At 45.9% G+C, this 13,611-nt stretch overlaps 1 protein-coding gene across 5 annotated transcripts; it reads right to left on the bottom strand.

Annotated features, from left to right (window-relative positions):
- Nucleotides 1-8,505: 8,505 nt before the first annotated feature.
- Nucleotides 8,506-13,586, bottom strand: DKKL1 (dickkopf like acrosomal protein 1). 5 transcript variants are annotated; one of them, XM_072756992.1, is made up of 5 exons: nt 13,517-13,586; nt 11,911-12,085; nt 11,221-11,361; nt 11,006-11,098; nt 8,506-8,899 (listed from the first exon to the last, which is right to left on the bottom strand). In XM_072756992.1, the coding sequence occupies exons 2-5, from the start codon at nt 12,064-12,066 to the stop codon at nt 8,588-8,590; spliced, it is 702 nt and encodes a 233-aa protein (XP_072613093.1). In that variant the 5' UTR covers nt 12,067-12,085; nt 13,517-13,586; the 3' UTR covers nt 8,506-8,587. The 5 variants fall into 5 exon arrangements, with proteins under 5 accessions (XP_072613093.1, XP_025869864.1, XP_025869863.1 ...); XM_026014079.2 differs by lacking the exon at nt 13,517-13,586 and adding an exon at nt 12,489-12,536; XM_026014078.2 differs by lacking the exon at nt 13,517-13,586 and adding an exon at nt 12,331-12,525.
- Between the last annotated feature and the right edge of the window lie 25 nt (nt 13,587-13,611).

Raw genomic sequence — 13,611 nt, 5'->3', positions numbered from 1 at the left:
CTTTTTGGCAATTATGAATACTGTTGCCATTAATTATTTATTTCAATTTTCTTTAATCAGTTTCAATAATGTTTTACAGTTTTTGTTTCGAGACCTAGCAAATCTTTTGTTAAGTTTATTTTTAGGTATTTTATTTTTATGCTAATGCGAATCATATTTTTTAAAATTTCATTTGAATTTTTTTGTTTTAAATGTGTAGGAGTATAATTTTTTATTTTTATACATAGTGAAGGGTAGCAGAATGTGCCACCCAAAAACATGCCACTATGGTGTAAGAATCAATGTGAGCCGCAGCCCCGGAGGCGCAGCGGTTTGACGCCGCCTGCAGCCTGGGGTGTGATCCTGGAGACCCAGATTGAGTCCCACATCGGGAAGCCAAGCATGAAGCCAAGCTTCTCCCTCTGCCTGTGTCTCTGCCTCTCTCTGTGTCTATGAATAAATAAATAAAATCTTAAAAAAAAAAGAATCAATGTGAGCTGAAGACAATTGAGAAGAAGCAGATACAAGAAAAGCTCTCTGTTTTCCTCCTATTTGCCTGAAAGCTGGACATAAATCTGTAAAGATGTTCCCCCTCCCTTTTCTACTAGGAAGGACAAAAGTTAATAACTGAAGACAACTCTAGATTCTTACCAACCTAGGACAGCACTGAAAGAATCTAATACAATAAACTTTACTATCTCCACTGGTTCATCCATATACTTTCTTTCTTACAATTTGCAGTTCTAGAAACTTAAACCTATTTGCCTTTGTCTTGTCATTTCTCTGAAAATGTACTGTACTTTTAAAAAGCTGCTGTATAAACCCCCAATTCCTTTTTTTAAAAAAAGTATTTTATTTACTTATTCAGGAGAGACACACAGAGAGAGGCAGAGACTTAGGCAGGGGGAGAAGCCTGATTCCCCCAGGGAGCTTGATGCAGTACTTGATTCCAGGAGATTCCAGGATCCTGGGATCATGACCCAAACCAAAGGCAGATGCTCAATCACTGGGCCACCCAGGTGCCCCTTTAAACCCCAATTCTGGATCCCTGGGTGGCGCAGCGGTTTGGCGCCTGCCTTTGGCCCAGGGCGCGATCCTGGAGACCCGGGATCGAATCCCACATCGGGCTCCCGGTGCATGGAGCCTGCTTCTCCCTCCGCCTGTGTCTCTGCCTCTCTCTCTCTCTGTGACTATCATAAATAAATAAAAATTAAAAAATTTATAAAAAAAAAATAAACCCCAATTCTAATCACTCCTTTCAGTTTCTTCTCTCTGTGTATAAATCGGAATATATCTTCCCGGTGAATTGACTCCCCTATCACTATAAAATTTCCCTGTTTACTTTTAGCAATGTTTTTTGCCTTAATGATGACTTTGATGTACAAAGTAGCTACTCCAGCATTATTTTTATTGCATACAGGGTATATATTTTTCCACCCCGGAACTTTCCATCTTTCTGTGTCCTTATAGTTGAGGTGTGGCTCTTGTAACAACACAAGTTTCTTGTGTGTGTGTGTGTGTGTGTGTGTGTGTGTGTGTGTGTGAACTGCTAATATTTGACCTTATAATTTTTGTTATTTTTAAAAAATATTTTATTTATTCATAAGAGACACAGAGAGAGACAGAGAAATAGACAGAGGGAGAAGCAGGCTCCCCACAAGGAGCCCGATGCAGGACTTGATCCCGCATTCCGGGATCAGGACTTGAGCCAAAGGCAGAGGCTCAACTGCTGAGCCACCCAGGCATCCCCACTTTTGTTATTTTTTAAAAATATTCTATTTCAGAGAGAGAGAAATAGAGAGAGAAAGAGAGAGAGAGAGAGAGAGAGAGCACAAATGAGTGGAGGGATACAGGGAGAGGGAGAAGAGGGAGCAGGGAGCCTGATCTGGTACTCGATTCCAGGATTCTGAGATCATGACCTGAGCTGAAACCAAGAACTGGGTGCTCAACCCACTGAGCCACCCAGGCACCCTTTTTGCTCAATATTTTGTAAGTTTCAGTCACACTGTTACATGAAGTTGTAGATCAGAAAGTTTTTGCCCTTTATTTGGAGTATTTAGATCTGGTTACTTAAAATAAATCTTGATATTTTGAAAAATCTCAAACATATACAAACTGAGCATAATGAAGTTCCATCTATCCAACACCTTGCTTTAACACTGGTTAATATCCAGCCATTTTCATGACATTTATACCTCCACTCTCACCCCCACTTTATATTGTTATGATTTTTTAATATTTCCAAATTTCAGGTAAATTTACATGTATAGAAAGGCATAGGTCTTGGGGCAATTCTAACAAAGTTTCATTTAGTTTTATTTTTTTTTTAAATTTATTTTTTATTTATTTATTTATTTATTTTTCATTTAGTTTTAATGTAGTACTAATATATTTGTTTTATTTTTTTTATTTTTATTTTTTATTTATTTTATGATAGTCACAGAGAGAGAGAGAGAGGCAGAGACACAGGCAGAGGGAGAAGCAGGCTCCACGCACCGGGAGCCTGACGTGGGACTCGATCCCGGGTCTCCAGGATCGCGCCCTGGGCCAAAGGCAGACGCCAAACCGCTGGGCCACCCAGGGATCCCTATTTGTTTTAATATATCATTTTACCATTTGTTTTCCATTTCCCCCCACCTATTCTGTGTATTCTCTTCTGGATTTCTTTTATACTAATGAAGTATTTATTATTATTACTGTTATTATTTTATTGTCTTCTGTTATATTTTAGTTATAGTCTTTTGTTATTCTTTTGGTGGATTTCCTAGATACTACAATATGCAGCCTTGGCTTATCAGGGTTCTATCTTAAATTAGTACTTTTTACCATTTTTTGGACAATGTGAGAAACTTACAACACCTTAATTCTATTTAGCTCTTCTTACCTTGTGTTACTGTTGTCTTGCATTTTAATTCTACAGATATTTTAAATGCCAGTAGCATTATGGTTACTGTTTTAAGCAGTCAATGTTCATTTAAGTTGGCACATACTTACCTTTCCCAATGTTCTTTATTCCTCCCTGCCTCACCCAATTTTCATTTGGAATAATTTCCTGCTATCTGATAGACTTACTTAGCATGGCCTTTTGTGTTGGGCTGCTGAAACTGAATGCTTTGTTTCAGTTTGTCTGAAAAATCTATTTTATTTTGTCACTACTTTTGAAGGATGCTTTCACTGGGTAGAATATTCTAGACTGACAATTGCTTTCTTTCAGTAACTTAAATATGTCATTGCATTTTTTGTTTTGTTTTTATTTATTTATTCACAAGAGACATAGACAGAGAGGCAGAGACATAGACAGAGGGAGAAGCAGGCTCCCTGTGGGAAGACTGATGTGGGACTTGATCCCAGGAGCTTGGGATCAGGACGTGGGCCAAAAACAGGTGCTTAACCGACTGAGCCACCCAAACACCCCACTCTCCATCTTTTCATGCATTTTTGAGAACATATCAATTAGAGGTAGTTGAAGGTAGGTGTCTGAGAATGCTGGTATCAATAGACACATACATCTATTGTCTTTTTTTTTCTCTTGGTTTCCAGTCATTTGTCCCGTCTCCCAGCAAAACTAGTAATTCTTACATTAAAATGTGAATATTGGGACACCTGGGTGGCTCAGTTGTCGAAGTGTCTGCCTTGGGCTCAGGTCATGATCTCAGGGTCCTAGGATGGAGCCCTGGGTTGGGCTCCCTGCTTGGCGGGGAGTCTGCTTCTCCCTCTTCTTCTGCCCCTCTCACTCAAATAAATAAATAAAAAATTAAAACATTTGAATATTGTATATAAAAACTGTACTCTTTGGGTCATATTGTCTTCCTTTAGAAAGGATTTAATTTTCTTCTGTCATGCAGATAGAGTACGTATGGATAGATCACCATGATCCACATGAGGCTGGTATGTTTTGGTTTGCCATTCCTGATGGTGTGAAGACTTTCCTGACTGTCTTAGGAAAGCTGGAAGTGTTTACTAGGTCTCTCCTCCTTGGCAGGCCCTCAATTCCCATTGTTATGTACCTAATACTACAAGATTGCAAATTTCTCTTCTATCTTTATTTTTTCAGAAGCAACTTTCTTCTTGATTTCTTGGTTTCTGCTTAGTTTCTATTTCTTCATCTTCATCATCTTCCTCTTTTAGTTAGTTTATTTTTAATAATCTCTACACCCAATGTGGGGCTTGAACTCATGACCCTGAGATCAAGAGTTACATGCTCCATTGACTGAACCAGCCAAGTGCCCCTTGCTATCTTCTTTTTAATCTGCAGGACTAGTTTCAGTAGTCTAGTTTCTCAAACTCAGTCAAGTTCAGATATTAACAATCTTTGCCCAGTCTGTTGTTTCTCATTACGTTGGCCCATGGTAATGAACAGAATCCTTCATTTTTATGGAATGAAATCAATTTCTTTATTTTTTAAAATTTTTATTTATTTATTCTTGAGAGACAGACAGAGAGAGAGAGAGAGAGAGAGAGAGGCAGAGACACAGGCAGAGGGAGGAGCAGGCTCCATGCAGGGACCCCAACGCGGGACTCAATCCCGGGACTCCAGGACCACACCCTGGGCTGAAGGCAGACGCCAAACCACTGAGCCACCTGGGCTGCCCTATTTTTTATTTTTATTTTTTTAAAAAAGATTTTATTTATTTATTCATGAGAGACACACAGAGAGAGGTAGAGACATAGGCAGAGGGAGAAACAGGCTCCTCACAAGGAGCCCAATGTAAGACTTGATCCCATGATCTAAGCCAAAGGCAGATGCTCAACCACTGAGCCATCCAGAGGTCCTAAAATCAATTTCTTTAATTTATGATTCGTCCTTTTGAGATTTTTGAAAAGATATTCCTAATACTCTCCTAAATTTTATTAACTTGATGTCTTTAACTTCTGCATTTGAGGGGTGCCTGGGTGGCTCAGTGGTTGAAAGTCTGCCTTCAGCTCAGGGCATGATCGTGGGGTCTGGGATTGAGTCTCACAGGGAGCCTACTTCTCCCTTTGTCTGTGTCTCTGCTTCTCCCTCTGTGTCTCTCATATGAATAAATAAAATCTTAAAAAAATAAAGACTTCTGCATTTGAGACTTTATTAGCAGGTGGTACCCACCTTGCACAATGTTGTAGGTGGGGTTAGGGTGCTCATAACTATACTCTTTAAAGACTTACCTGGGGGCAGCCTGGGTGGCTCAGCGGTTTAGCGCCACCTTCAGCTTAAGGCGTGATCCTGGAGACCCCGGATCCAGTCCCATGTCAGGCTCCCTGCATGGAGCCCCCCCCCCCCCCCCCCCAATCTCTCTCTGTGCCTCTCATGAATAAATAAATAAAACCTTAAAAAAAAAAAAAACTTACCTGGGCCTTAGGCCAGTTAGACAGGAATAAAGTAGTAAAGGATGAGAGACAGTCTGCACTTTCTTGGACCTCACATTCTCCAAAATCATCCCAGACGGCCCCCTCCCCTCATTATCACATCCCTGACTGACCCCAGCATCTATCTCCCAGCAGTTTCACAAAACTGGGTGAGAGCTCCAATATCTACTTGGTTACCCAGGCCTCTTGTCCCTGATGTTATCCTGACTTGGGGATTGTTGGGGGGCAGGTATTCATTCATAACAGAGAATTTATTAGCTCAATAAATATTTACTGAATTCCAAGCACTGGGGATTAAGCCATGAGCAAGACAAAACCCATCCTCATGGGTCTTAGTGGAAAGAAAGTGTTGAAAGGCCAATCAAGTTCTGTTATTCCTTATGAGGAATCCATATTGATGCTTTTTTTTTTTTTTTAAGATTTTACTTATTTATTCATGAGAGGCACATAGAGAGAAGCAAGACATAGGCAGAGGGAGAAACAGGCTCCTTGCAGGGAGCCCGATGTGGGACTTGATCCCCAGACCCCGGGATCATGCCCTGAGCTGAAGGCAGACGCTCAACTACTGAGCCACCCAGGCATTCCCATATTGATGCCTTTTGGTAGTAATCAAAAAGCTAAATTTTCAGGGGTGTTCAGCTGGCTCAGATGGTAGAGTATGCAACTCTTGATCTCAGGGTTATGAGCTCAAGTCCCATGTTTGTTGTAGAGATTAAAATCTTAAGAAAAAAACCCAAAAACCTAAATTTTCTATAGAAAATTCACTTTTATTTATGCCCATGCATTTCTAGGTTCTTGAGTGTGCTGGGGTGATCCAACTGTTAGCCTGGGCTTCAAGGGAGAAAGCTTATGTCATGTCTGTATCCCCCGCAGGACTCAGCACCAAGATGACCCTGATGTGCCTTCTTGATGAGGGAAAGGTCTTTTTTTTTTTAGATTTTATTTTATTTATTATTTATTTATTTATTTATTTATTTATTTATTTATTTATTTATGATAGACAGAGAGAGAGAGAGAGAGAGAGACACAGGAGGAGGGAGAAGCAGCTCCATGTCGGGAGCCTGACGTGGGACTTGATCCCGGGACTCCAGGATCGCGCCCTGGGCCAAAGGCAGGTGCTAAAACGCTGAGCCACCCAGGGATCCCCTAGGCAGAGGTCTTGAGGGCAGGTTCTCAAGGACATAGGAGACATACTGGGTGTGGGGGCATAATGGATAGGGCACCCAAGACAGGGTCTGTGAATGCCCTGATTTGGCAGAGGCATCAGGCCTGGTGGGCCTAGAGGGACAAAGGGAGAGACAAACAGATTAAGTCAAAGGTGGAATCAACAGGTTAAGAGTCAGAGAATGAGAAGAAAAACGAGAGCGCACAAATGGGCGGGTGTGAATGTAAGAGAAACAGGGCTGGAGTGTCAGGATCTGGATCTGTGGCAGGCAGAAAACTAGCCCCCCAAAGATGGCCATCCTTTCCAGTTTCTGGAACCTGGGATGCTGTCTGGGTGGGCCCAATCTGATCCTGTGAGCCTTTAAAGCCCAGAACTGTCTCACACTGGAAGAGGAGGAGGCCTGGGGGGATGGTGCAGAAGGGAAAGTCCATGATAGTCTGGCATCTGAGGTGTAGTAAGGTCCACACTTGAGGACCGGAGCAAGGCCTCTAGAAGCTAAGGGTGGGTGGTCACAGCCAGGGCCCTGAGTCCAATTGCAAGGGACTTGATTGTGCCAACACCCTGAATGATCTTTTTAAAATTTTATTTATTTATTTATTTATTTATTTATTTATTTATTTATATTTATTTATTTATGATAGTCACAGAGAGAGAGAGACAGAGACACAGGCAGAGGGAGAAGCAGGCTCCATGCACCGGGAGACCGACGTGGGATTCGATCCCGGGTCTCCAGGATAACACCCTGGGCCAAAGGCAGGCGCTAAACCGCTGCGCCACCCAGGGATCCCCAGTTACCCAATTTTTAAAAAAAATTTTTTTAGATTTTTGTTCATGAGAGACACAGAGAGGCAGAGACATAGGCAGAGGGAGAAGCAGGCTCCATGCAGGGAGACCGACGTGGGACTGAATTCCAGGACTCCAGGATCATGCCCTGTGCTGAAGGTAGGCGCTAAACCGCTGAGCCACCTAGGGATCCCCCCAATCATTTATTTTTATTTTTATTTTTTCAATCATTTTTAAAAAAGATTTATTTATTATTTGTTCATGACACACACACATGGAGAGGCAGAGACATAGGCAGAGGGAGAAGCAGGCTCCCCGCAGGGAGTCCGATGCAGGACTCAATCCCGGATCCTGGGATCACACCCTGAGCCGAAGGCAGATGCTCAACAGCTGAGTCACCCAGGGGTCCCTTTTTTGAGATTTTAAAAAATTTGTGAGAGAGCATGAGACAGAGAGAGCACCAGCGGGGGGGGAGGAGTAGAGGGAGAGGGAGAAGCAGACTCTCTGCTGAGCAGGGAGTCCCATGCGGGGCTCCATCCCAGGACCCCATGATCATGACCTGAGTGGAAGGCAGACGCTTAACCCACTGAGCCACCCAGGTGCCCCTAACCTGAATGATTTTATTTTATTTTATTTTATTTTATTTTATTTTATTTTATTTTATTTATTTATGATAGTCACAGAGAGAGAGAGAGGCAGAGACACAGGCAGAGGGAGAAGGCAGGCTCCATGCACCGGGAACCCGACGTGGGATTCGATCCAGGGTCTCCAGGATCGCGCCCTGGGCCAAAGGCCAGCGCCAAACCGCTGCGCCACCCAGGGATCCCTAACCTGAATGATTTTATAAGCAGATTCCTCCTACAGCCTCCAGATAAGAGTTCAGCAGGCCAACACCTTGATTTTGATCTTGTGAGACCCTGTGCAGAGGACCAGCTGAGGCATCCTGGTTTTCTGATCTATAGATCTGTGGGAGAATACATATGCATTCTTAGTTTGTGGTCACTTGTTGGGGCAGTAATAAGAAACAGGAGGACAGCTAGGGCTGGAGGTGATGAGAATTGCTCAGTGGGCAAACAGACAACATCTGAGGGAGGAAAGTGAGCCTGAAGATCTTGGCAAGAGCCGGTGGTGGCATGGCCAGATGTCACTCTCAGGGCTAGGGGGTTGAGGGGACTTGCCATGATCCTGTTGGCTGAGGCCTGGGGACAGATCCTGAAAGGAGAAAGTGCTGCTAGATGTAAGAACTTTATTTCCATATGGTGCTTGGGGTGGGGTCTGGCTGGGGGTACATGCAGGTGTTCCCTAGCCCCCACCCTATAGCTGCTGAGAGGGCCTGAGGATGTACAGGAAGTGGGTCTTGCGGGCTGGCAGCCTGGAGTGGGAGGACCCCTGGGTCCCCTCTTCAAGGCTGTCCTCGTGACTCCCCTCCCGGAGCCCATCCCGGATGGCCTGCAGGCGGTGTCGCTTTTCGCTGAGCCAGCGGCCACCCTCTTGAATGTCCTGGTGGGACCTCCGCCGTGGCAGCTTCATTATCCAGAAGGCCACTCGGGGATGGGGTTCTGGGTGGAAGCTGTCGATGGCTTTCGGGACAGGCACCAGGGCTTCCTTCTCCTCTATCTTGGGTACCTGGGGGAAGAAGGACAAGGAAACCTCTCAAATTCCAAATGACAATCCCAGGATGCCAAGTCTTCCCTGGCATGTGTAGTCAACCCATTTTGCCACCTACGGGGCTTTGGGAGTTTAAAGCTCATTTTGTCATTTACAAAGCACTGGGTTTACAAGTACTTTAGAATTAAAAACAAAACAAAACAAAACAAAACTGAGATTTATAGAATGCTCTGGGACCGAAAGCACATTTTGGAGATTTCAAAAGCATTTTAGGATTAAACATACTCTAAGGTTTAGAAAGCAGTTGGAAATGTACAAATCACCTTGGGATTAAAAGCTCTTGGCTTTAGTAAAGCAGGACCATGACTGCATGTGTGATCCTCGATTGAATCCTGGATCAAAGACCAAATCAGCTCTTTAGGGACAGCTTTTGGTCCCTCTTCAGGATATTTGAGTATGCCCTGAATGTCTATTTGGTCCTTGCTACTCAAAGCATGGGCTATGGACCAGCAGCATCAGCAACATTTGGGAGTTTGTTAGACATACAAATTAGCAAATCAGACACCCAGACCTACTGAATCAGTCTGTATTTTTCTGAGAAGTCCTGTAGGAGATTGTTATGGGCTGGATTGTGTCTCTGCTCCCCCACCCTCCCTCCTATGTTGAAGTCCTAATTCCTAGCACCTCATAATGTGATCTTATTTGGAAACAGGGTCACTACAGATTTTATTAGTTAAGACGAGGTCATTAGGGTGGGCCCTAATCTAATACAACTGGCATCCTTATGCAAAGGGGAAATCTGGACACAGAAGTGTACACAGAGGCCATGAAAGATGAAGGCAGAGATGGGGGTGGGGAGGATGCTTCTACATTTCAAGGAATGCTAAAGATTTTTCAGCAGACCACCAGAAGCTAGGGGAGAGGCATGGAATGGATTCTTCCTCACAGCCCCAGAAAGAACCAGCTTGATGACACCTTGGTCTTGGAACACCTAGCCTCCAGAACTGGGAAACAATACATTTCTGTTTCAGCCACCCAATTTATGGTAGCCCTAGCAAACTAACACAGAGGTAAAAGTGTGCGTATCGATGTGAAATTTCTGGGGTGTAAAAATGATACTGTGGTCGTGCAGGCAAATGCATTATTCTTTTTGGAGATACCCACTGGAGGATTTAAGGGTGGAGTGTCATGATATCAATCATTTACTGTCACATAGTTCAAAAGTAAAAACAAATGTGGGACAATGTTAACAAGTGGTGCATCTAGGCCAGTGGTTCTCAACGGAAGTCGAGAGACATTTTGGGTTGTCACAATTGGTGGGGGAGGGGAGATGCTACTTCCAACTAGTGGGTGGAGGTAGTGGCTGCTGATAAATGTCCTAAGTGCACAGGATGCCCCCCCCCCCCCCCCCCCCCCCGCAGCAAAAGGTTACCCAGCCCCAAATGCTAATGGTGCTAATGTTGAGAAACTCTGCTCTGTGGAAAAAGGAATACAGGCTTATTGTATTATATATTTTTCAACTCTTCTGTGGATCTGAAAATTTAAAAATAAAAACCTGGGTGTGTGTGGAAGACCCACATGGGGGTTCTTAAAATGTTTTAGGATAAAAAAAAATGTTTTAGGATAAAAAAAGTTTTAGGATAAAAAATGTTTTAGGATTAAAAAAAAGCATTTTGTGGTTAGCGTTACCCTTAGAGGTTTACAAAGATGAGATATACAAACCATTTGGGATTCAAAAAGTATTTTGGAACCAAAAAAAATCACATTTTGAAGTCTGGGGAGAGAGAGAGAGAGAGAGAGAGAGAGGGAGATCTGCTTAGCCCTTTGGGATAGATTAAAAAATACTTGGGAGGTTTGCAGAGTACTTTGAGATCAAAACACATTTTTGGGTTTACAAGGGTGAAGATTACCCAGGACTTGGAATTAAAAGCACTTCTTGGTTTACAAAACTGTCTGGGGTTTACTAAACGAGTGGGAATATATACAAATGAGGTTGTAAATCTCATTTCTGAGAGCTGGTTGGTCCCTTTGACAGATGACAAAACTGAGGCCCTGTGAGAAGCAGCACCGAACAGTTGAGAGTATCAACCCATCTTCCCATGTTTGTCAGGGGCATGTCCTAACCTTCCAGTCACCCTCCAAACTCCCCTCTCCTGGCTCAATGGATGCCACCACCTGCTTGGAGATCAGCACCTCTCCTGTTTTGTTGTCTGTCACCTGCGAGGACAGGAGGAGAGAGTGAGAGCAAAACCGCTTTCTTCCTCTGCCCTCCTCCCCACAGATACTGCAGCACAAGGGATCATGGGAAGACTCCAGGAAGGACTTCCCGGCATGGGCACCTTGTCGATCTGTAGGTGGCTAGAGAGAGTGTTGTTCCCCAGCCGGTGCTCCTGGTTCTCTTCTTGGTGGTAGTTTCTGGGGAGGCCTCGGAAGTCCATGGGGGCTGAGAAGAAGCTGTCCATGCCCCGCAGCAAGTCATCCTGGGGCCAAAGGAGGGACCATTGATCTGTTGGACCTCAAGACTTCCCAGTAAATCGTAAATCTGAAGCCCTACCACGGTATCCTGGAGGCCTTGCCCCATGTACCTCCCAGCTCCTTCTCTGTCCTCTGAGCCTTAGGGCCTAACCAGGTGACTTTCTGCCCCATATCCCATGTGTCCTGGCTCTATTCTGTCCCATTATTTTCCTATTCTTGTTCCCGCTCCCTGCCCACGTCCTGTTGTCTCTATGGCCCCATCATTCCCTTCTCCTTCGGAGTCTCTCTTTCCATTCAGTCTTTTGTCGCTGTCCCCTCTCTGCTTGATTTCCTTCCACTCTTCCTATCTCACGGTCTGCCTGTGCCTCTCTATTCATCTCTCTCTCGGTCCCCTTGACTCCCCCTCTTCCCGTCTGTCCTGTCTGGCCGCAACCCATCTTCCATTCTGTCTCTCTGAATCCCTGCCATCCCTCACTCCCCATTTGCCGCCGTCCCTCTTTTTACCTCTTCTTACCACCCCCCCCCCCCCCACTCCGACGCTTGCCATTGCTCACTTTCAGGAAAAGCCGGGTGAAGCCTTGGATTAGGCTCTGTAGGCCTAGAAAACCCGAGGAGCTCTCCTGGGCGTCAGCATCGCGGATGGGGGCTGCAGTGGAGGGGGGCACCAGGGCAGAGGGGAGCAGCAGCAGCAGGACCAGAGGTTGCCACATTGCGGGGCGGGCCGGGAGGCTGTGGCAGCGGTAGGGGTCAGAGTCCCCACACCCTAAATAATCACGCCCCCACCCGAGACCTGCACCCCTTTTCTATCCCTGGCCGGGGCAATTCCTCACACCCCGCCCACTACCCCCGCCCCGTCCTTCTGCCCCCACCCCCCCTCCATCGCTTCAGGCCCCGCCTCTTCTCCCAGGCCCCCAGCTCCCTCGGGCGCTGCCTCTCCTGCAAATCTCATTCCTCTGCTTCGCCCACATTCATACCCAGATCTCATTCTTCACCTTCTCCCACGCCCCGCCCCTTCTCCTGGGCCGTGCCTTTACGCTAGACCACAGCCCGGGCACCGGACTCTCAGACTCTGGCGGTCCGTCCACGGACTGTTAAATCTAAACAGTTCTGGTCTCGAGCCCAGACGGGATACCTGGAGCGTTGGATCAGCAACGCGAGCCTTAGCCTCGCCCCTATTGTCTGACCACGCCCCCATCTGCTGACCTCACCCGCGAGCGGGGCCCGCTATTGGGTGGTCACGCCCTTAAGGGCAAAGCCCCGCCTCTACTCGTTAACCACGCCTCCGTCGTCAGGCCACGCCCCCGCCGGTTGCCCTCAGCCCCGAAGACCGAGTGTGGCCTGTATTCTCGGATCTTCGCACTCGCGTCCGGCCTCCAATCGCAGATGGCCACGCCCCCTGCTTTAGCGCCGTGCCCCAACACCTGGGCCACTCCTCTTCGCCCCAGATCTCGCCGCCAGGCCCCTCGGTTCCATTCTGAGGCTCCCAGTGCTCAAGAAGAGCCCGGGTCCGAACATTCTGGTTCATCCACTCCTGAGTTTGGGATTTATCTCTGAGAGTTTCTCCGTGTCCTTTCTCGTCTTCTTCGGGTTTTGAAACTATTACTGCATTCAACAGAATGCAATGGAGGGACGCTGAGCTGGAACCCTCTTCGGTTCCTCTAAGAAGCTCCACTCTCTCTGGAAACCTAAATCCAGTCCTATGTTCTATCTTCCTAGGAATCCAAAATCTAGGCTCCCTTCTGAAGCCCCAGAGTCCGGAGCACAGGTCCCTCTGATTCCCTGAATTTGAATATCCAACTCCAAATCTTTAAGGATCCAGGAGTCCGCTGAGATACCGAGGCTGTCTCCCCACAGGAAACCCTGTTGTCTTAGAAGCCAATCAAAAATCCATCCTCACCTCAATCTTCAAAAATATATTTGAGGCCGAACAGAAGAGATCTTTTTGTGTTCTTATCACTTCCACATCCGCAACATACAAAGACACTAGAGGGTAGTCAAAAGTCCAGACTCCCAGCCCCTTCCCCTTTCAGACCCAGTTTTCTTGGCCCCCATCAAACTTCTCCCTGGGACCTAGGAGTCAGGATTCCCCATCCCTTTCCTCTCCCAGGGATGCAAGCATCTGAGTCCTGAAGTTCCTACCAGGCCCAAGCTAGACTTTACCTTTCCTTTTGCCAAAGCAAAAATCCTCCTCCAAACTGTCACCGTCGGATCCCCCTTCCTTGTGTCCGGCTCGCGGGCCCGCCCCCCCTCCGGTC

The sequence above is a fragment of the Vulpes vulpes genome, chromosome 1 (genome assembly GCF_048418805.1).
Source record: "Vulpes vulpes isolate BD-2025 chromosome 1, VulVul3, whole genome shotgun sequence".
Classification (NCBI taxonomy): Eukaryota; Metazoa; Chordata; class Mammalia; order Carnivora; family Canidae; genus Vulpes; species Vulpes vulpes.
This window is presented reverse-complemented; position numbering and strand designations above follow the sequence as displayed.